The 24,299-nt window shown below is 48.4% G+C and overlaps 1 protein-coding gene across 1 annotated transcript in view; it reads right to left on the bottom strand.

The window, feature by feature from the left end:
* DOCK1 (dedicator of cytokinesis 1) overlaps window positions 1-24,299 on the bottom strand; it is a 473,828-nt gene that overhangs the window by 339,311 nt on the left and 110,218 nt on the right. The window contains exon 25 of the mRNA XM_040486934.1: window positions 1,909-1,979. Coding sequence (XP_040342868.1) covers window positions 1,909-1,979 — 71 coding nt within the window. The remainder of the gene's footprint in view (window positions 1-1,908; window positions 1,980-24,299) is intronic.

Genomic DNA, 24,299 nt, shown 5'->3' with positions numbered 1-24,299 from the left:
TGTTACGCACAGAAGCTGACTGTAAAATAAAGAATATAACTGTTCGTTTTTTTCTTTTTTTGCTAATGTTTATTGATTTATTTTGAGAGAGAGAGAGAGGAGAGAGAGAGAACCCCAAGCTGAAAGCACGGAGCTCGACACGGCTCGATCTCATGAACCATGAGATCGTGACTTGAGCCAAAATCAAGAGTCGGACGCTTAACAAACTGAGCCACGCAGGCGCCCCACCTGTGTTGAATTTTTTAGGGGAATACATGTGTACTTATGTATGTGTATATATGTGCATGTGTGCAAATCCAGATCCTTCTAGTTATTTTTAGGTAGTAGAATTAAGTTTCACTTATTCTTCTCGGTGATCTCTTCTGTTTCATCGAAACATGAATCATTTTCTAAATAGGAAAAAATTCGCACATGATTTACAAGGTCATTTTTTTCAAGAAGTCAGTAGATTCGGTGTCGAAGAGGCACACAGGCATGTGTAAAGAGCCAAGTGACCACGAACAGACTGGACTGGCCCTGGAGAGGGGGTTCTTCCTGGAATCCCCAAGCACCGGTGCAAGCACCCACCGTGAACGCTGCCCTGCTGATGGGTTAGGGTCTGATCCCCGTCCCCCGTGAGGACAGGCTGAGAGCGTGGCCATGGCCCATCCAGCCACAGCCTCCCTTGCTGCCTCTGTTCCCTAGATCCGAAACTCTCAGTAAGAATCTTCACCAGAAGCACCCGGAAGATTCGTTAAAACCAAATGTCTGGGGCCCACCCCACATTTCTAACTCAGAAGATCTGGGAAGGACCCCAAGAGTCGTCATTTTTCTAACAAGTCCCCAGGGGCTGCTGATACCGTCCGTGCTGCAGGGACAGGACGATCCAAAGACCCAGGACAGACGTGCTGCCAATGGGCCCCTTCACTCCTTTTCTCGTTTAGGGAATGCTAAGCTGTGAGCAGCGTTTTCAGTGTGTGGGAGCAGGAAAGAAAGGTGTCCGTGCAGGACGCTGAATCCCAGGCACACCAGAAACCTGGGGATTTGTGGAGGAGACCTCCCGGAAAGACCCCGGCCCCTCACTGCCCGGGCACGAGTAACTTACCATGGATATAAAGAACAGAAAGGGTGACCATTTTTTACTCAGTGTAACCACTCAGGGGACACACGGACCTTGACTCACGTTTACAGGGGCATTTGGGGCTGCTAAAAATGATGCCAATCCCCTGCAGGTAGTTTACAGTGTCAAATGTTAAATCAAAACCAAAATCAAAAGCAGACAAGGGCTGTGCTTTAGATGTCTGGGGCTAAAAAGGCTGCATGCCCCAGTGGCTCACAACAGTCTTATAGAACGCAGGCTTCCTTAAGACGGCACACGTAGGACTGGGCAGGAAACACAGGTGAAAGAAGGAAGGATTAGGTCCCAGCCTCACTCCTTGGTCTGAAAGCCCAACAACCAGCTTCCTTGAGGTTCGGTTTGATTTGGTTGATATTATCTTAGGTGACGACACCCAGCCCTCAGTTAAGAGCTCACAAAGAAGCCGAGTGTGTTGGGCAGGGTGGGGCAGTGAACAGAAAACCTCCTGTGTCAGGTATTTTAGGGGCTGAAAACACAACCAAAGCCCAACCACCACAGTGAAACTCAAATTCAAAAGAATAGAAAAAGCCAAATCTGTATGATCTACCCATATTGGGCTACAAACAATCTTCTAAACAAAATACTCTGTGGGGTGATGGATGATGTCTTTTCCATGTAAAGTCATAATTAGGGAAGTGTCACAGACATCATGACCAGCATCTGTTCTAGAATGATCCAGGGCACTGACCCCCGGCAACATGAGACTGAACCTCGAGCCTCCCATAACTTCGATGCACAGAAAGGGGCAAGATGAAGGACGCGGGAAGACCGCACCTTGGGTGCTTCCTTACCTGAGCTCTTTGGGATCGAACACCAATTTCACATCGTTGACAATGGTTGGCAAGTATTTCAACGCTGCCCCCTGCAAACCAAGAGCAGAGACTGCTGAGCCTCACGTAGTTTGGCAAAGGTTAATACAAATCTGTAATTACTCTGAAGAACCACACACAATCCCAAGAGGAGAAAGATCACTTTCTAGGTGAGGAGAGGAGACGGTCGAACAGAACAAAAACAGAGCAAACACGTCTGATCCACCAACAGTGGAGATCTGTCACATGGTTATCTTGGCACATAATAATTTAACAGAGGCCAACATTTATTGCCTGCCGACAAAACGCCTATACTGTGTGCAGCTTTTGCACGATTTCCTCCTTCACCCTCACGAAGCTATGGCAAATGAAGACGCGTGTCCCTCCGAAGAACGCTCTATCATTCAAATCACTGCAAATCCATCATATTCAACATTTAAAACGATTGCCTTTGTTCCGTTCCAAAACTGTTTTCTGTTTATCTGTGTATCCCTTAATTAGGAATCTTTATTTCTTTTCCTTTAGTAACCTTATCTCTTGTATTCATATTTTTTATCTTCTGGACAACCCACACTCTCAAAAACCAGAGTGATAGGAATCGTGATAGACTCTACCACATGCTCTGTGCTGTGCTAGAACCTTTGTATATTTTATCCTTAATTCCGACGGAGCTCCGACAGGGAGCTGGCTGTGTTGGACGGCAAGCAAACTGCCAGTGGAGATGCCAATTACTTTGCCCCCAATCACACAGCTAGAGCTGAAGAGAGAAGTACAATTCAGTTCAGTGGGAAGCCAGAGCCTTAGCCCCCTCAGCTGTGACCTGACGGGAAAAGTTCTTGGATTTTCAGTCTGACTGTGGTTGCCCCACCTCTATCTGTGACTCTATGTAACTCCTTGTACCGGGCTGGGCTCCACCTCCCAGAATGAAATGGGGGAAATAATACGCATGCCAAGTACAGCCTGAGGTGGCATTAAAGTTCAAAATAAGGGGCGCCTGGGTGGCTTGGTCGGTTGAGCGTCCGACTTCAGCCAGGTCACGATCTCGCGGTCCGTGAGTTCGAGCCCCGCGTCGGGCTCTGGGCTGATGGCTCAGAGCCTGGAGCCTGCTTCTGATTCTGTGTCTCCCTCCCTCTCTGCCCCTCCCCCGTTCATGCTCTGTCTCTCTCTGTCCCCCAAAAAATAAATAAATAAAATAAAAAAATAAATAAAGTTCAAAATAAAATGAAAAGAGAAGAGGGTAACACTTTAAACACTGGAAAATAATACACTTAAGGCACAAACGATTCTTAGCATTATTTTCCAAAAGCAAAAAGGTAGTGTTTAAAAAAAAAAAAATAAAGTCAAAATGGAGTCACTTGTGCTAAGTAAGCCCCATGTCAGCACCAAGAATTCATACCTAAACTAACTGCAGTTTTGGCCTCTCCCAGGAATATAATCTTAAACTAGTCAATCTGAAATTTCCTCGTCAGCACAATAGAGGTTATCCACCTGTTAGACCCTTTCCATCCCTCAGAGAAAAGATCAAGGAAGGCTGCTCTTTCCTTTTGCCTGTAACAGTCTCATTTTGTACAGCTCTTCAGGGCTCCTTTCTACTTGCTAGATGGGTTGCTGCCCGATTCACAAATTGCAGAATAAAGCCAATTAGCTCTTCAAATTTACTCAGTTGAGTTTTGGTCTTTAACAGCAAAAGCCCACTTTTTTTTTTTTTAATTTTTTTTTTTCAACGTTTATTTATTTTTGGAACAGAGAGAGACAGAGCATGAACGGGGGAGGGGCAGAGAGAGAGGGAGACACAGAATCGGAAACAGGCTCCAGTCTCCGAGCCATCAGCCCAGAGCCCGACGCGGGGCTCGAACTCACGGACCGCGAGATCGTGACCTGGCTGAAGTCGGACGCTTAACCGACTGCGCCACCCAGGCGCCCCAACAGCAAAAGCCCACTTTAACATACTACACTGAATATATATGGTCAGCCGATCTGCAACAAAGAACACAAGCACCTCCCCCTCAGCACCAAATGAAACTCATCCCACACCTCACACCCTATACAAAAATTAACTTTAAATGTATCACAAATCTCAAACATAAAACTTAAAACTACACAACGTCTAGAAGGCACTTAGAAAGGACACCAAAAGCACAATCTATGAACGAGAAAGCGGGGCACCTGGGTGGCTCAATCGGTTAAGCGTCCAACTTCAGCTCAGGTCATGATCTCACAGTTCATGGGTTCAAGCCCCACAACTGTGCTGACAGCTCAGAGCCTGGAGCCTGTTTTGGATTCTGTGTCTCCCTCTCTCTCAGCCCCTCCCCCACTCGCACTCCTCTCTCTCAAGAACATTAAAAAAATGAAAGCCAAAGAAAAGAAAAAGAAAAATTAAAGTTCACCAAAATAAAAACTTCTGCTCTGTAAAACGCAATGCTAAGATAATGAAAGATGAGTCACACTCCGGGAGAAACTAACTGCGGATCGCATATCTGATCAGGATCTGAATCCAGCACAAACAAAGAACACTTAAAACTCAATCATGAAAAAAAAAATCTACCCCCCAAATAGGCCAAAGATTTGAAAAGACACTTTTCTAAAGAAGATATATGGATGGCACAAAAGCACTTGAAAAGATGCTCAACATCACCAGTCACCAGGGAAATGCAAATTAAAACCACAGTGAAATATCATTACCACCTACTAGAATCGCTGAAACACACACACACACACACACACACACACACACACACACACGCCTGACAATACCAAGTGCCATTGCATATGCTGCTGGGCTACATGCAAAACCAGGTCAGCAACTGCGGAAAAGCACGTGGCAGGTTCTCACGAGGTCAGACACACACTCTCCGTCCAACCCAGCAAATGTACTCCAGGGTCCTGACCCAAAGAAATGAAACTTCACGCTCACACAAAACCCTGCGCGGGAATGTTTACAGTAGCTTTATAGGTAAGCATCAAAAGCTAGAAACAACTCACAGTGCCCTCCCTCAAGAGGTAAATCCATGCAATGGAACACCACAGGGTAATAAAAGAGAGAAGTCGAGCCCCTGATACACACGACGTGGATGCATCTCAAATGCACTCTGAGAAGGAAAACCAAAAGGCTACGCAGCACGTGATTCCATTTTTAAAACAATCCAGAAAAGGCACACCTAGAGGGATGGAGAACACCTCAGTGGGTGGAAAGGGGGGGCAGGGCTAGTCTACACCGGGGGATGGGGTTGATCCAGTCTACTATACAACTGTATGCAAACCGTACCTTACTTTTCAAAATGAATAAAAGCATATTACCTGGACAGACAGGCATGAGAAACACCTGAGAGAATGTTCCTGAATGTCAACACTGCTACCCTAAGAGGTAAGTGGTCGGATTCCAGTCACTTCAAATGAGTTCGAGTTTCTTAATCTGTAGCCTGGGAATATTCTGTACATGCCTGAGACTCATGTAAGTGCTCAACTCTACTGACACAGTACATCCTCGGGACAACGTGTGTGCAAGATCTGTTATCCCCTTGCACAGATGAGAAAGTAGAGGCATCCAGGGAAGTCACGTGTCCAGATTCACACTGCTGGAATCTGGAGTGAGGCCGTGCAAGTCCACGGTGAGCGTGAAGCCAGCACACTCAACTGTCAGCCCTCCTCTCGGCACTCCACGGTCCAGATGAGACAGGACCGGAAGGCAGTGCACTGGAGAATCTCCGAGGCTTGTCTTCTCGGTGTGAACCCTGTCTTTCAACACCAGCCGCATCAAGGGATCCCAACTAGCTCCTCTGGAATTCAACTTTTGAAAAGAGCATCAAACAGAAACAATTTCATTCTGGTCTCAAGAGTTCTGCCTCAACTACCTCAGTGCCGCTTTGAAAAACTAAAAACAAAATATTCACCGAGAGGTGTAATAAACAGCCGTTTGCACAGGCTGACTGCTAGGGCCCTAAGGTGTCGGGTTTACTTTGTGGCGTCCCGAGGGGAGAAACGCATGAGCTTCCTGCATTTTATCCTCCACCAACAAAGCAAACCCTGCCGGCAGCAACTTGATAAATTCCATTTCACGAGGAGGACGACGTAGACAGCGACAAGTAAGACAGGTCTTCATGGCCACCTTCCACTTGCCGCCCTGGGGCTGCATTAACCAGGCAGGCTGAGCGTCAGAGCGGGGCTGGGGCTCCCCAGGGCTGCCCCCCACAACCCGAGGTCACAGCAACGCCCACGGAGAGGGGCGCACACCCACTGGGATCCAAAATGCTGTCCAGCGCAGAATTCTGCCTAACAGACCGAGATCCTACGGAGTGTGTCTTATGGTTCGTGGCGTTTGGAAAGAACAGACATGTACCACCCACTGGCCTTCAGCCCCCCCACCCCCCGGATTAAGTAACAAAGGACAGAGGGAACAAGGAGAAAGGGACCAGCATGCGCACCTGGTGCCTATCCCTGTTCACTCTCCGCCTTCCCCCGGGGCTATTTCTCCTCAAGCCGGGGACCCCCCCACCCCACCCCGCCTCACCCATCTCACCTCCTACTTCAGAGAAAGACAAAAGCCGCCAGGAGAAAGAGCAGAGCCTCAGGAGTCCATCTGTCCAGGCAGAAGAGGCGGGGTGCCTGCCTCCAAGGCACCGAATCCTGCCCCTGGGCTCGGCAAGAGGCCCCCTCGGTCTCCCCTTCTCCTTCCAGGACACCCAGTCCTCACCCCAGCTGGTTCCTCTTCCCTCCGCAGGTGAGCCCACGTGGGTCTCTCATGATAAATGCCCGGAGAGCCCCAGGCACCTCCCGCCTCTCGTGCACAGGCAGCGCCCAGGCCTACAAGGTGCCCGCTGCCCGGCCCTCTCTCACCTCTGCCCTCGCAGCCCGGCCTCCGCCCCACCTCGTCTCCATTCCTGCCAAGGCCACAGGGGCTTCAGGCCTCTTCTCGGGTGACCCTTCCCATGATACTGCTGCGACCCCTCGCCTGCTGCGGCATCCATGGCCTCACCCCCAGGGCCACCGCCTTCCTGGGCACTCGCGCCTCCCCAGCTCTCTCTGTGCGGGGCCCTGTCCGCACCATCTCTTCAAGGTGGGTGTCCATTCTAGACCTTTCTCCTTCCTCCACACGCCCCTCAAAACCCCACCTTCTGCCAAGCTACGGAATCCTAGTGCCAACTGTCCGGGCTCACCTTTCTCCTGAGCGGTGGCCACCGCACTCCTGCACACGGCCGTCCCGCAGACACTGCAGGCCCCACCTGTCACGCCCGCCACCCTACCTTGCCGGGGCACCTGGGCTCAGGGCACCACACGGCAGAGTCCCCAGGTCACAGCCTCCCCGGGATGCTCCCTCTGCTTCACAGCACTTCTGACCAACCACAGAGCACGGCGGTATCCTCACTATGAAGCGCCCCTGGTCCTACGACCTTCTCCCCTTCTACAGGTTCTGCTCCCTGGTCCCAGCCACTCGTGTCTCTGGCACTGTCCGGGGCTGACACCCGACCGCCTCCGGCTCACACCTGGGTCAGAATCTAACGGATACTGTGGTGGCATCGCCCAACCGCCCAGCACCCTCAGGGGCCCTGGCCCTTCCTCCCCGGTGTCCCCACTCAGCGGCCTCCACCTCCACCTGCAGGACTCTGTCTCTTCCGGTTTCCCCCACGTACCAGGCCCTCCCTCTGCCAGCCGACAGGCCTGTGCACGCACGTCCCTTCTTCCCGGGCCCCCCGCCCACCACTCAGCTGTTGCCCCAAAACACTCAAGAGTTAACCCCTGATTAGCCCTCAGTCCTGCGCTTAGACATCATTTCCTTCAAGACCCGTGGCTTCCGGGTTCGGTGTCTGGAGACACTCCTGCTCTGGGCTGTAACAGAAGCTTGGCGTGTCTGTGTCCCCCGGACCAGCGCCCCACAGGCATGGCGGGGCTGTCCCTTCTCTCTGGGCTCCCTCAGGCCCTGCCGAGGCTCCTAGACGCGCCAGACGCTCCATGACGCCCCGACTGACAGAGCCCTGAATAAAATCACCTCTTAGTTCTCAAGAGACACTCTACGTCTTTGCATTGGACCCACAGAAATCCCCAAGGGAAATAACTCCATCCACTCCAGTTTGATGAGACAGCCAGGAGAGGCAGGGACTCTGAGGTCCAGGCTGCCGCCGGCTCTAACTTTCCCGACCAAAGACTAGCTTTGCCCGTTTCCAATACTGGTTATTTGTCAAGAACCTCAAGTGTTTTGGTTTCCACCAAAGGCTTCGCTTCCCCTGACTGCAGTCAGGTCTCTTCCAGGTGGGAGGAGCAGGTGTTCAAGAGCTGCCCGAGACGTAGAGCTGACGACAGAGAAGGTGGGGGGCTGCCGCGCGGAGGACGGAGCGTGCTGGCCGAGTCTCATCTACAGAAAGACACCTCCAGGATGGAAGGTCCCAGCTGCAGGTGAGAGAACCCATGCCTGCATGGTGCGCAAGGGGCAGAGCCATCAGGGGGCAGAGCTGTACAGGGGACGCGGACACAGGTTCCTGGGCCAAGCTGACTGCGGGCAAAGCACGCCTCCACCATTTGCCATGTGAACGTAGGAAGATGGCATTTCCTGTCGGTAGTTCTCATCGGTAAAATGTGCCGGTGAATAGCGCCTGCGTCCAGAGACTGTTGGCAGAAGGGAAGGACGATGCGTGCATGATACGCTCAGCACAGTCCCAAACACATCGCTGGTGCTCAACAGACGGTGGCCAACATGGCCACCAGTAACGGGGCAGGACAGCACATGACTTGGGCAAACACTGGCCTGGAGACCCTCTTTAACATGCAAAACTCTCAAACGTGACTCTACATCCAGAGTAAACTTTCATTTATAAAGTCCTATATAAAGTGCTAAATATTGAGTAGAATAATTAGCCAGATCATAGAATTCAGGATAATGGAAATGGGAGGCATTTGAGGTTTTTTTCTTTTTTCTTTTTTGTCTTACTTATATTATTTTTTAAAAATTGGTTCGTTAACTTTTTTTAATGCTTATTTATTTTGAGAGAGAGAGGATGAGTGGGGCTAGGACAGAGAGAAGGAGAGAGAGAATCCCAAGCAGGCTCTGTGCTGTCAGCACAGAGCCCAACACCGGGCTCAGTCCCATGAAACGTGAGACCGTGACCCAAGCCAAAATCAAGAGTCAGACATTCAACCAACTGAGCCACCCAAGCACCCCAGAATGTTTTTTTTTAATTCTAATGTTTTCTTTTAATTTGTTTAATGTTTATACATTTTTGAAAGAGGAGACAGGCAGAGCACAAGCAGGGGTGGGGCGGAGAGAGAGGGAGACACAGAATCCGAAGCAGGCTCCAGGCTCCGAGCTGTCAGCACAGAGCCCGACGGGGGGCTCGAACTCACGAACTGCGAGATCGTGACCTGAGCCAAAGTTGGACACTCAACCGAGCCATCCAGGCGCCCCTATTTTAATGTTTATTTTTGAGAGAGACAGAGACATGGTGGGGAGGGGCAGAGAGAGAGGGAGACACAGAATCTGAAGCAGGCTCCAGGCTCCGAGCTGTCAGCACCAGTGCCTGACGGGGGGCTCGAACTCACAAACTGCAAGATCATGACCTCAGCCAAAGTTGGACGCTCAACCAACTGAGCCATCCAGGCGCCCTTATTTTAATGTTTGTTTTTGAGAGAGACAGAGACAGAGTATGAGGTGGGGAGGGGCACAGAGAGAGGGAGACACGGAATCTGAAGCAGGCTCCAGGCTCCGAGCTGTCAGCCCAGAGCCCAACGTGGGGCTTGAACTCACAGACCGTGAGATCATGACCTGAGCCAAAGTCAGACGCTAAACTGGCTAGGCCACCCAGGTGCCCCCAAACTGGTTCTTTTTAAAAACTCTTGCTCAGAATATGCAGAGGCCAGCACGTCAGCAGACCCAAGCCCACAGTGCCCTGCCTGGGTTCCCTGCCAAGGGGGACACCCACCAATCAGCTCACTGGGGTGTGGCCCAGGGGACTGGATTGGGAAAGGCATAAACTCATAGCATGCGCCAGGAGACGGAGCTGGGTGCGGAGTGGAACCTCTTTCCTCAGCCCTCGAGGGGCCACGAGCCACAGGCCACAGAACCCGTGAGAGCAGCCCCTTCTGACAAAGCCCAGCCAGGAAGAGAACAGTACAATGCAGGAATTTAGATGATTTCACTGTTGTTAGCTTTGTTGATTCATCTCCTGTTTTTTTTTAAGACATGGTTGCACTAATCAAATCAATGTTTGCTTTCTGGGAAAGTTATTTCTTCAGGTTTGACTTTAAACCTAAGCAAATTGACGTAACGGCATTTTAAGTCCTAGCTTGCTCTTCTCTTTGAACTTGGCAAAGCTTCCATCTGCCCACCTGAGAAAGGACATGCCCAATTCTAAATGCACTAGGGCCTCAAGGCGATTGACACGTGTGCACTGGCATGCTGGGAACACAAGCTTGAGACCCAGCACGCCCAGGCACACGGAGGCTGTAGGTAGAGCTGAAATTACTACCAAATACAATAGAGTACTCCACCACCGCGCATTGATCGAAAGCCAGCAAGCCACGGAAAGAACCAGAAACAAAATCAGAAAGAACCATGGCCAGTGGTAAAGCTATTTCTATTTCTATTAAAAGACAGGCAAGTTGCTGGGGACCCCTCCTAAAACGGAGTCCATTGCTTAATAACCTGGCAATCAAGAACTCGTGGAATCCAGCAAATGCAGCTCCGGGGAAAGAAAGTGAAGTCGGACCCGAATCAAACGGAGAAGAAACATATTGAAGGCCAAGTTTTAGAGGGAAAAAAACTGAACACATAAAAAGGAATAGGAAATGGCAGAAAATGCTAAGTTTCCTAACTGCTGAAATAGTTCAGGTTCAAGAAATTAAATAAATTTTATACTCTTCTCTAAGCAAATTTCTTTGTCATGCAGCTCATGAGAATGCCAACTTAATCCAAATCGTAAAACAAAACAAAAAAAATGCACCTTCTACTCTGTCTCAGTTTAATGTTGTAAGTGCCTCTCTGGCTAAAACTGTTACTACTGATGATGATTAATAGACACTATTTTAGGGTAAAGTTCAGGCTACATTATTCAGTATAATTATTTTAATTAAATCCATTAGCATATCTTTATATAAGATTACAAGAGCTATCGGTGATACAAAATAAGTTTTCCTTGAATAATGTATGAAGCAATTATTAATTTACATATTTCTCAAGAAAACGCATATTAAAATGATTCCATTCAGAGGTTTTCAGCTAAAATATATAGGGCCCACAGATTCTTCTTTCAGACCTAAGAGTTCCATCTTTGGAAGATTTAGGGCATAGCCAAACAGCCTCAGAAAAAACAGAGCATTCTAATACAGGAAAATGCAGCCAGACCAGTTCAGCCAACAGGTGCCCTAGACGTGAGTTGCGCCTTTCATGAGGAATGGATGAAACAGAGCAGATGGCGACAAAAACAGAGCACTTTGGAGAGAGTCACCCTGCTCTATGTGTCTAAAGAATCCAGAACAACAACAAAAGAGACAATGACAGTGATTGTTTCTATTACTTATACTCTATTATTAAGTAAGGCCTCCCTGCATCTAATGTATCTTACCCTAAAAATAACTGTTCGCTTTATAATCAAGCTTTCTTTAAGCAGATATTGGTCTTTAAAATAGCATTCCCCATCCCTACCGCCAACGCTGGTTCATTCAATCCCAACTGACAGCTTAGCAACTGAAAGAAACCATTCCTAGGAGTAGTTTGATGTTTCAATATCACAGAGTCCAAAAAAAAATAACGAAAGAAGTACGTATTTACTGATATCCTCCAAAAAATCTACTGTAAGCGCCTACACTTAAAAATCAATGTTAGGGCCAACAAATATATGGGAAGATGGTGAACAATCATTAACACAAATCAAAAGCACAGTGAGATAGCATCTCACATCCATTAAGATAGTTGCAAGAAAGAAAGAAAGAAAGAAAGAAAGAAAGAAAGAAAGAAAGAAAGAAAGAGAGAGAGAGAGAGAGAAAGGGAGAAAGGGAGAAAGAAAGAGAGAAAGAAAGAAAGCCAGACAAGATGAGACTAGACAAGAGCAGGTGTTGACAAAGACATGAAGAAAATGGAACCCTTGTATGCTGTTGATGGGAATGTTAACTGGTACAACCACCAAGGAAAAACAATATGGAGGTTCCTCAAAAATTAAAAACACAATTATCGTATGATCTAGCAATCCTACTTTTGGGAATACACCCAAAAGCAATGGAGGCAGGATCTTGAAAGTGAGGTCCACAGTCGTGTTCATCATAGCACTATTCACAATAGCCAAGAGGTAAAAGCAACCCAGTGCCCGACAAGGATGGTTCAATAAAGAAAAGGCGGTATATACATCCAATGGAATGTAACTCAGCCTTTACAAAGAAAGAAATTCTGGCATATTCTGTAGTACAGATGAACCTTAAGGACATTATGCTCAGTAAAATAAGCCAGTCATAAAAAGACACATTCTACATGATTCCACTTACACAAGATATCTAAAATAGTCGCATTCACAGACACAGAAAGCAGAATGGAGGCTGCGAGGGGCCGGGGATATCAGGGAATGGGATGTTGTTGTTCAATGGGGACAGAGTTTAAGTTGTGCAAGATGAAAAGTTCTAGAGATGTTTCACAACAATGTGAATACAATTAATACCACGGAACTATAAAAACTATTTAAGGAATTTCGCATTATGTGGCTTTTACCACGATTAAAAAAAACAAACAGATAAACAAAAACCCAAACAATTTGTTACCCCTTCCTTGGAGAATGCCAACATCGCGTAAAAGGTCTCACCATGTTTCTCAGGGAAGGGATATTGTTTTCACCGGGCAGGACTACTCTTAAGACAGCTGTATCGCTGGCCCCTGCCCATTAAATGTCAGAAATACCCCCCTGCACACAATACACAAACACATACACAGTCATGATTATGAGCAAATGATGCCCTGATATTCCCAAACACTCTCTGGCTGAGAACCACCAGGTCAGGCAAGAACTTTCCTTGCTGGGCAGCTTTGTCACAAACAGGTCCCCAGCAGGCAGAAGCCCTCAGCCCTTGGGTCAGCCTGGCCTGACCTGGGCTGTTGGTCCACTCTGACCCCAAGAAGCCACAGTAATCGGCAATGAGTGGTCTACATGTGCTGCCGTATGAAAACAGTGGGGAAGCCCCCTGCCTTGCTCTCAGCCCCCTGCTCTCTCAGTAAAATAAGCCAGTCACATTCAGAGGGTGTCTGGTCAGGAATGGGATGAATCATAAGACAATAAAGGGCTAGGGTGGAGGGGAGCTCGGATGGCTCAGTCAGTTAAACCTCCGACTTCATCTCAGGTCACGATCTCACAGTTCGTGGGTTCCAGCCCCGTGTCGGGCTCTGTGCTAACAGCTCGGAGCCTGGAGCCTGGAGCCCGCTTGGGATTGTGGGTCTCCCTCTCTGCCCCTCCACTGTTCATTCGCTCCCTCCCTCTCTCCCTCCCTCCCTCTCAAAAATAAATAAACATGTAAAAAAAAAGGCACGGGGTTGAGGAGCGGGGGCAGGTAGAGCCGCCATGACTTAGGGATGGAGGACACAACACAGGTTTGGGGCTGAATAGCAGCACCGAGTTGCAAAAGGTGCAAGGTGACAGAATGAGAAGGGGGCAAATGACACACACGAGACACGCACGAGAATAAACCCTCCTCTCTGGAGCCACTGTGCTCTCCGTAACCTCTGAAAATCCATCTGCCAGGAATTAAATCATGCTAAAAAGGGGTGTTAACCGTAATCCAGGCAAGCACAAATTTGAATTAAGTTACTGAACTTTCTTTGTCTCCCCCCCTGCATTTTACCAACACAGCCATGTAGCTAAGGAGGCCCAGGGAGATGGCAAGAAGGGAAGCGATCCTTTGAACAGGCCTCCACAGCTCCAAATTGGCGAAAATTGGCTACCTGTCTAGACAGCTTCCAAGAGCAAAGCATAATTTACAAATAACGGTGATTTTCTAAAACTCACTTGAAATTCAGAAGTCGATATACAGGAAAATGGTCCAGTTCAGAAGCATCTTAAGGGCCTGAACCGCAGTAAAGCGCGTTTGAAAACAGCAACTAGAGAATACAACACATCACACTTGTGTTTTCCTCATGGGCTGAACAATTTCTTGAAACAGAGCCTCTGAGGAACACAAATGGGTGAGAGAGGGGCCCCTACAGTGGAGGGGAGGACGAGGTACAGCAGGAGGAGGAGGGAATAATAGGTAGGCCTCTGCCCCCCCATCACTTCCCACTGCCCACCTCGCTGCAGCCCATGCCAACCCTCAGGCAAAGCACTGGAGATGAAGGTCAAGGGAAAAGACACTCCACAGACAGAGGCAGCTGAACAGGGTGAAGAAGGGCTCTCTGGGGAGAGAAGCATCGAAATCAGAGGGGGACCCAGCCCTCCCACTCTCACCCCAACTCCAAGCTATGGGCACAGTGGCTACCCTGCATCCCATATGCACAAACTCACCCAGAGTGGGTGGAGCTGTTTCCCCCAAACTGTGCCCAAGTCCTAACTCCAGGTACCCGTGAACATGAACTTAATTGGAAAGAGGGTCTTTGCAGATGAAATCAAATTAAGAGGAGGTCAGGGGGGCCTGGGTGGCTCAGTCGGGTGAGCATCCGACTCTTGGTTTTGGCTCAGGTCATGATTTCAAGGTTCGCAAGAACGGGCCCCATGTTGGACTCTGTACTCACAGGATGGAGCCTGATTGGGATTCGCTGTCTCCCTACCCCTCTTCAAAATAAATTAATAAACTTTAGGAAAAAAATTAATTGCAGGTCCTACTAGATGAGGGTGGGCCTTAAACCCAATGCCAGTGGCTTTATAAAGAACGGAAAGGGACTGTGCATGGAGCACACACATGTGAAGGCAGAGGCAGGGGGCAAGCCAAGGAAGCCAAGGCTTGCCAGCAGCCATCAGGAGCTGGAAGAGACAGAAAACGATCCTTCCCTGGAACCTTCAGAGAGGGCACAGCTCTACCAATGCCACAAGGGCGCAGAGAGAATAAGTACCTGACGTTTGAAGCCATCTAGATTGTGTTCATGTCTTACACCAGCCCTGGGGGACACTACCCCGTCCCAAGCCCAAAAGGCAAGGAAGGAATTCCCACTATCTGCAGTGAGAGCTGAAATTCTGCTTTCACTTTCAATCTCTTTCCAACCAAAAACTTTATAAATACAATAAAAATGAGTTTTGAGTAAACTGAAATGCCTGAAATCGAAGGCAATGTGGTGTCAAATTACTACGCAAGCTGCTAAGCTCTTACTGTCCACGCCTGTCTTGACCTCACTAGGAAGTAAGAAGCATCCTTGCATAGGCACAGGACAGAGCCCACCTGCTTGGACAGGGTACAAAGTGCAGCGGTCCCAGGCCTGTGGCTGAGGCACGTGGGGGAGGCCCATGGGGCAAGGAATATACCTCCCTTCAGCAACAACAACAGAACTGAATTCGGATTCCACCCTCCCAGAATCAGATCCTGACACAGCTTTCCCCATCCAGATCCCCCTCTCCGACCCTCTTTCCCAGGGCATCCACAGCACTGCTGTGGTCACGCCAGTATTTATGGTCTGGCCAGCACCCTATCCAGCAGAACCATCTGCACTCACAGCAACATTCTGTCCAGCAGAGTGGCCACTCAGGACTTGTGTCTGCTGAGCACTTGAAATATGGCTAAGGGTTTTGATTTGTACTTCCCTGATGAGGAGTGACATTGAGCATCTTTTCATGTGCCTGTTGGCCATCTGGATGGCTTCTTTAGAAAAGTGTCTATTCACGTCTTCTGCTCATTTCTTCACTGGATTATTTGTTTTTTGGGTGTGGAGTTTGGTAAGTTCCTTATAGATTTTGGATACTAGCCCTTTGTCCGATATGTCATTTGCAAATATCTTTTCCCATTCTGTCGGTTGCCTTTTAGTTTTGTTGATTGTTTCCTTTGCAGTGCAGAAGCTTTTTATCTTGATGAGGTCCCAATAGTCCATTTTTGCTTTTAATTCCCTTGCCTTTGGAGAAGTGTCAAGTAAGAAACTGCTGAGGCTGAAGTCAGAGAGGTTTTTTTCCTGCTTTCTCCCCTAGGGCTCTGGAAAACAGTGTGGAGGTTCCTCAAAAAATTAAAAATAGATTTACCCTATGACCCAGCAATAGCACTGCCAGGAATTTACCCAAGGGATACAGGAGTGTTGACGCATAGGGGCACTTGTACCCCAGTGTTTATAGCAGCACTTTCAACAACAGCCAAATTATGGAAAGAGCCTAAATGTCCATCAACTGACGAATGGATAAAGAAGATGTGGTTCATATATACAATGGAATACTACTTGGCAATGAGAAAGAATGAAATCTGGTCATTTGTAGCAACATTTGGAGGGTATTACGATAAGTGAAATAAGTCAGGCAGAGAAAGACAGATACCATATGTTTTCACTCATATGTGGATCCTGAGAAACTTAACAGAAGACAAGGGGGGAAGGGAAGGGGGAAAAAAGTTACAGAGAGGGAGGGAGGCAAACCATAAGAGACTCTTAAATACAGAGAACAAACTGAGGGCTGATGGGGGGTGGAAGGGAGGGGAAAGTGGGTGATGGGTGATGGGCATTGAGGAGGGCACCTGTTGGGATGAGCACTGGGTGTTGTATGGAAACCAATTTGACAATACATTACATATTAAAAAAAAGAAATATGGCTAAGGGGACACAGGAGTAGGAATTTTAGCTTTATTTAATTGGAAAGGACTTAAATTTAAGTAGGGTAATGCAGGTCTAGAAGATTCACCATAGCAGCATCCCTCAGTTTGCTCATTTTAACCCAAAGGTAGTCCCTGACCCCTCGGGTGCACTGGCAATGATTTCTCCATTTCTGTCAGAGGATGTGTCTTGTGAGAATTTACTGGGACACTGCAGGGACCACGGTCGGTGGTCAATCATTTCCTGGAGGACGGAGTCAGGGTCCTCATGGCCAGCCTGAGACTCTTCCCTGTCACAGGCTCAACAGTTCAGTAAGTTACAAACAAATCCTGATTTTGCTAAATTAGGAATGCTGTGTTTAGGCATGAAATACTCCTGGAAAACGTGTCTATCTCCCACGGTTCCTAAAATCTCAAGATGGGGGCACTGGGGGCTCAGTCAGTCAAGCGTCCAACACTTGATTTCAGCTCAGGTCATGATCTCATGGTTCCTGGGTTTGAGCCCCACGTCTGGCTCTGCACTGAGAGCACAGAGCCTACATGGGATTCTCTCTCCTTTTCTCTTTGCCCCCTCCCCCACTCATGTGCATGCTCACTTTCTCTCTCTCTCTCAAAATAAATAAATAAGCATTTAAAAACATTTTAAATTTTTTTTTCAACGTTTATTTATTTTTGGGACAGAGAGAGACAGAGCATGAACGGGGGAGGGGCAGAGAGAGAGGGAGACACAGAATCGGAAACAGGCTCCAGGCTCCGAGCCATCAGCCCAGAGCCTGACGCGGGGCTCGAACTCACGGACCGCGAGATCGTGACCTGGCTGAAGTCGGACGCTCAACCGACTGCGCCACCCAGGCGCCCCAAAAATTTTAAATCTCAACATGAATTTGCCATCCCAGGACTCTGATGCTACGTGCTCTTCTCTTCCCGTCATACAGCCCTGTCTCCTGATCAGGAAATACCATAGCACGAGGTCAGATTTCTTGAGCTGTAACTCGGGGAAGACACTATACATCTGAAACTGTAATGCATAACCCCACGGCTGCCCTACAGAGAAAGGTTTAATATGTAAAGGGGGGATGGGAATCTCTACAGACCGACTTTCATGTGCAATTCAGGAATCCGTGCAAATAGAACAAAAAGAATGCCTATTCTTCAGTAAAATAAAGGAAAGAGATACATGGCCCCCCCTCCCCCGACCAACCTCCCAGTTCCAGTCCTAGGTCTTTACGCAAACAAATGAAAGCAGGTGTTCAAAGAAAAACTCAGATGCAATGTTCACACAGCATTATTGACGAACGTGGGAACGTCTCAAATGGATTCCATTCAAAAGAATGGAGTATGTCCATACAATGGAATATGATTCCCCATAAAACAGTCCATACAATGGAACATGATTCCTAGTAACACAGAAACAAGAACCGGTACATGGTACAACATGGATGAACCTTGAAAATGTGCTAAGAGAAGCCAGACACAAAAGGTCATGTATCTCGTGCCGTCACGTATATGATACATCCAAGACAGGATATATCCAAGACAGATATGATATCTTGGATATGATATATCCAAGACAGAAACAGGAAACACATTAATGAGGCCAGAGGCTATAGGAGGGAGGTAACGGGCAGGTACTGTAATGGGAACAGGGCCTCCCTCTGGGATCCCAAAAATGTTCTGGAACCAGATAGTGGTGATGGTCGCACAATATCATGAACGAACTAAACTGTTACTTTACAATGATTAAAATGGTGAATTTTATGTATGTGTCTTTCACCACAATAATTTAATTAATTTAAAAAGGAATGTCCTTCCCTCACCTATAAAATGGCACTTTGCATTAAAATAATCCCAGAGGGCACCTGGATGGCTCAGTCGGTTGTGCATCTGACTTTGGCTCAAGTCATGATCTCATCGTGAATTCAAGCCCCACATCAGCCTCTGTGCTGACAGCTTGGAGCCTGGAGCTTGCTTTGGATTCCGTGTCTCCCTCTCTCTCTGCCCCTCCCCTGCTCATGCGCTCGCTCGCTCTCTCTCTCTCTCTCTTTCTCTCTCTCTCTCAAAAATAAATATTTAAAAAAAATTTTTTTTAATCCTAATAATCCGAGACTATTCCTAGTGACTCAGAATCCCTGTCATTAGAGCTGTAACACATATGACTGACCTGCACGATGGTTTCTAGCAGTGACAGACAAACACCTTGGAAACAGCCTGGTGCCTCAAACTATTTCTAAAATGAGGCATGAAATTAGTCATCATAATAATGATTCCAATGTCACTGGTTCACTGGGACAGCTACGTCTCGCCTGAAGCAAGCCGCTATCAATGCCAATGTTTTAATTAAGCAAGATGTAACACAATGTACACCAAGGTAGAAATCCAAGGAAACCAGAGAAGAGAGCTATCCCAATGTCCCAATACTCGTCATTGTCCCAAATGCCACCCCTGAACCCCCTTTCATATTCTGCTATAGTTGTATCTCCAATTCGTGTCTCAGCATTTACATTTTTTAATGTATATTAATTTTCGAGAAAGAGACAGAGCGTGAGTGGGGAAAAGGAGCCCCAGGGAAGGACTCCAAGCACACACAGGGAACAGACCTGGGGGAAGAAGCCACAGAGACTGTCACAGGTGACCTGAGACCATAAAGAAAGTGCCAGTAGGGCTGAGTCACCAGGGGAGGCCAAGGACTAGGGATTCCATGGAGGTCTGGCCACCCAGCAAGGTCCCCTTCCCTGGGAGACAGGCAAATCAGGAGATGAGAAGAGGTAAGGCCAGGAAATAAAACCCAAGCTTAGACAACATGGTGGGTTTCGTTGGGTCGCAGGGTGTGCATGAGCCTGCCGGGGATTCTGCAGCACCCACAGACCAGGCGGCTTCTAGAAGCCCGCGGTTGAGGCAGCAACAGGGTCGGTTCCTTCCGAGTCTTCTCCTGCCTTGTGGATGGCTTCCCTCTCTCTGGGTCCCCACATGGTCTCTCCTCCGTCCTGTGAGTCTGTATCCTAACATCCTTCTTACGAGGACACCCATCAGACAGGATCAATGCCCTCTCTAATGACCTCACATAACCTTAACTGCCTCTTAAAAAGCCTCATCTAGGGGCGCCTGGGTGGCGCAGTCGGTTAAGCGTCCGACTTCAGCCAGGTCACGATCTCACGGTCCGTGAGTTCGAGCCCCGCGTCGGGCTCTGGGCTGATGGCTCGGAGCCTGGAGCCTGTTTCCGATTCTGTGTCTCCCTCTCTCTCTGTCCCTCCCCCGTTCATGCTCTGTCTCTCTCTGTCCCAAAAGTAAATAAACGTTGAAAAAAAAATTTAAAAAAAAAAGCCTCATCTCCACACAGTTACATTCCGAGGGACTCGGGTTAGGGCAACAGAGGAATCTGGGGGACACAATTCAATCCATAACACAGCTGTTCCCTCTTCTCCCTCCTTTATGCAAATGCATTTATTAATAAAAAAGACGTGTTTCTTGTACTTAATGGCATTCTCATTGTCACAAACCGTTGCAACACAGAGCACTGAAAAGGGGTCCCTTGAACGAAATGCAAGCAGAATTAGGGGAAGTTCAAAATCTGCCAAAAAAACTTCTTTCAAAAGTTCCTCCTCCAGACGTCCCCACACCAGCCACAGAGACCGCCAGCTCCCGCGAGGACGGCACACGGACACCCTCCCGACCTGACCACAGGCAATGACTCTCCTCAGGACGATTCAGGGAATCAGCACTTGGCGACTTCACCCCACCGGTTGAGAGAGGGGCGCCTGGGTGGCTCAGTCGGTCAAGTGTCCGACTTCGGCTCAGGTCGCGCACTCGCGGCTTGTGAGTTCGAGCCCCACGTCGGGTTCCGTGCTGACAGCTCGGAGCCTGGAGCCCGCCTCGGATTCTGTGTCTCCCTCTTTCTCTCTGCCCCTCCCCTGTTCACGCACTGTCTCTGTCTCTCAAAAATGAATAAATGTTAAAACATTTTTAAAAACAAAACAAAACAAAACAAAACAAAACAAAACAAATAAAATAAAATAAAATAAAATAATAAAATAAAATAAAATAAAATAAAATAAAATAAAATAAAATAAAATAAATAAAAAAGTAAAACCCACTGTTTGTGAGAGGTTAGATTCCGTGTCCTGAGGGCAGAGAACTGGCTCCTATCCAGGACCCTTCCTGCCACACCGTCCCTGGCACCCGGCCGGCAGGAAAGGTCAACACACACTTGTGGAATGAATCGGAAAAGCCTATCACGTTGGGTGTTTTGTTCAGCTCTTGGTGGCTGCTGGAGAAGGAGGGAAGGAAGCCCAGGGCGTGGTGACAGCAAGCTAAACTCCAAGAGAAGGACACATTCCCATTTACAAGCGGCGACTCAAGGTACCCGATGCACAGGCCCCATGGGATGGCTCTTGCGTTCTTGCTCTGGGGCAGCACGCACAGCAGGCCCACCATGGATGGGGCCGCCCTGCAGACAATGAGAGGGGCGACAGGGGAAGACAGCCTCTGTGCACACACTTGGCCACCCCTACTTAGGCTCAGCCCACCGTGTTCCCCGTAGGTTTCCCCTCCGCCCTCCAGGCTAGCGCACGAACCCCATGAGCTGACCCGAGCTTCGTTCGAAGCCCACCTCCTCTTGTGCCGAAGGCCACCTCCCCACTGGGCACACTGCTTCCAGGCGGGAGGATCCCCCCCGCCCACGCTCCTTTGCCATCAACGCCCCTGTGTCTTCTGCCGGACGTCACCCAAGCCCGACAGCGCTCGTCCACGGTGCAGAAGTGGGTGTTTCTCCTGGGAAACAGGGAGCAGGTGCTATACTTTCTTTCCCACACATCCCTGAAGGCCTGGCAGTGCTCCCTGCACAGAAACCCACCTGGCAAGCCGGTCCGGCCCACTCACATTCACTGCTGAGGGCCTCCAGGGATCACAACTGCAAGAGGTCCAAGTCCCCCTGTGTCTTTCACCGACACGTGGGACCATCCACAGCCTGGCCACTCCCTGCCGACTTCTCCACCTCCCAAAGCTATGCTCTATTTCCTTCTAGATTTCTGAGGAAGCCAGGTGGCCCCCCTCCTCCCCCTCTGCTGTGCTCCCTAACTCCTTCCCTAGACGCCCTGCACTGGGACTCCACCGGTCCCCTCTTCTGTTACACACAGACGCACCCCCAAGACGGAGGCGGGGGCGAGTGTGACCACAACCTGCTGTCACCTTTTTGTATCAACTTGGCTCGGCTATCACAGCCAGCTGTTCAATCAAACATTAGTCTAGATGTTGCTCGGAAGGTAATTTGTCCATGTGATTAATATCGACACTCAAGTGACTTGGTGAAAAGGAGAACACCCCGAGTGAGCTGGGTGGGCCTGATTCCGTCAGCTGAATGAGGTGAAGGAAAGAACTGGGGTTTCCCTGAGGAAGAAAAACTTCCACCCGAAGCCTGCAGGGGCAGCTCAGTTTTCAGCCCAGGCTGCAAGTTTCAGACCCGCCCCCGGCAGCCGCACAGTCTCGCAAACCAGTCCCTTGCGATAAATATACATCCCGTGTCCTAGTGGACACCACAGAGCGGTACGCCTTCCGTGAACCATCGCAGCCCTAAGTGGGCTTACCTGCCCCCCTCACCCCCGCACCAAGCACACCTGGAGGGGGAGGGCATCACCTAGCTCTGCAGTGTCCTCCCGGCCCTGCCGATCTCTGGCAAGACACTTGGGGAAGAGCCGTGGGACAGAATGCACCGGTGCTTAGGAATCGCACGCCGAATTCACAGAGGGGGAAAGCCAGCAAGTGCTTGGGACACCTTCAAAGGCAAGAAGCCCTCCCCCTGCGGGATTTAGCGCTTTGTTCATTAACTCACCCACCGACTCCACCAACTGCACTGATTAACCGAAAAGACGGGCCAGATCCCAAAGAGGGCAGCTGAGCAAGCTTACTGAATCTTCCGTAAGAAACCTTCCAGATGCAAGGGTTTTCTTCTTTTTTTTCTAAATTTATTTATTTGTTTATTTTGAGAGAGAGAGAGAGAGAGAGAAAGAAGCATGAGTGACAGAGAGAGAGCCCCTCTTCTTCTTTTTAATAAAAGTTTTGGGGCGCCTGGGTGGCTCAATGGGTTGAGTGTCCAGCTCTTGGTTTCGGCTCAGGTGAAGATCTCATGGTTCATGGGTTCGAGCTCCACATCGGACTTGGTGCTCTCAGAGCAAGGCCTACTTGAGATTCCTTCTCCCCCCCTCTCTCTCTGCCCCTCCCCTGCTCGTTCTCTCTCTCTCTCTCTCTCAAAATAAATAAGCTTAAAAAAAAAAAAGTTCTGACACTAAGGGAGGTGCATCATTGGCCACTGGGCAGACAGTGGATTCTCAGTCTCCTCCAGGCCTGAGTGCCTCAAGAGTATGCCCCAAGCCTACATGAGATTCATGGAAAAGGCAACATAAATTCATTTAAATTGGCTTCTCCCAAAACGTGGCTTCAAACATGTTTTTTCCAGTAACACTAAAAGAAATAAAATACACCTTTCATGTTTCCTTTCCTAGATACAACTCAAATAAATAGTGAGCTTTCTGGAAAGAGCCATCATACTTCTTTTCAGATGCAATACCAGAAATGATACGTTAATTTTAACTAAAACAAGAGCTCATATCAAGATGTAAAGCCAGAGTAAATTAAAACAACAACAACAACGTTGAGGGATCTACCGCGGGCAAAAACAGTCAAGCTAATACCTTTTGACAATTTCTGACGTGTATGTCTAACACAGACACGAGGGCGAACACTGTTTGCAATCTGGGGGTTGGCGGGGGGGATGGTATTTTACTCCAGAAGAAGTCAAAGCTGCTCCCCCAATTGCCTGAAGGATCGAGCAAATGCCAGAGGAAATGACAGTACGCAGCACAGTAATAAGCAAAAAGGACAAAACACCCACTTCCAATTTATAAAAGGTGTGTTATTTGAGACTCCACAGTGTGCCCGAGCACATGACAAAGGGAAATCTGAGGCATTGGATGGCGGCTAACGGGTTATCAAGTTAAATAAACTTCGGAGTAAGGTTTACACTTCTAATCGCTACCATCAAACCTGAAAACCGGCCAGCTTTCATTCTGTGTCTGTAAAAGGTGATTCAGAGTGAGGTGGAGAAAACTCTGAGATCATGAAAGCAACAGCAGGAAAATAATTCTATTTATTGGAAAATGAAATGACGTGATCGTCCAAGAATATTCAATAATGCAGCTCAGGGTCTTGGAAAGTCTAGAACTTCACAAACACAGCAGCATAGAAAAGTAAACTATGAAGAAAAAGCTCAGGGGAAATGCTATTGCACTGTATGTTAACTAGCTGGCATTTAAATAAAAACAAAAAAAAAAAAACATAGAAAACCCGAGATTCCTCATTAATGTCCAACATTTACATTTGTATGAAGCATCATTTATCTCTTTATTAATTTTTTTTAAGTTTATTTGAGAGAGAGAGAGAAAGAGAGAGACAGAGACAGAGCATGAACAGGGGAGGGGCGGAGAGAGAAGGAGACACAGAATCCGAAGCAGGCTCCAGGCTCCGAGCTGTCAGCACAGAGCCCGACGCGGGGCTCGAACTCGCAGACCGCGAGATCATGACCTGAGCCGAAGTTGGATGCCTAACCAACTGAGGCACCCACATGCCCCTATAAAGCACCATTTATCTCTGAAGACCAATACCAACATTGTTTCGCTTCTACTTTATATAGATGGCTGTAAAGGATGCAAATT

This window comes from Herpailurus yagouaroundi, unplaced genomic scaffold (assembly GCF_014898765.1).
Source record: "Herpailurus yagouaroundi ecotype Mexico unplaced genomic scaffold, PumYag 163, whole genome shotgun sequence".
NCBI lineage: Eukaryota > Metazoa > Chordata > Mammalia > Carnivora > Felidae > Herpailurus > Herpailurus yagouaroundi.
The sequence above is the reverse complement of the archived record's forward strand: the minus strand, read 5'-3'. Positions and strand labels throughout refer to the sequence as shown.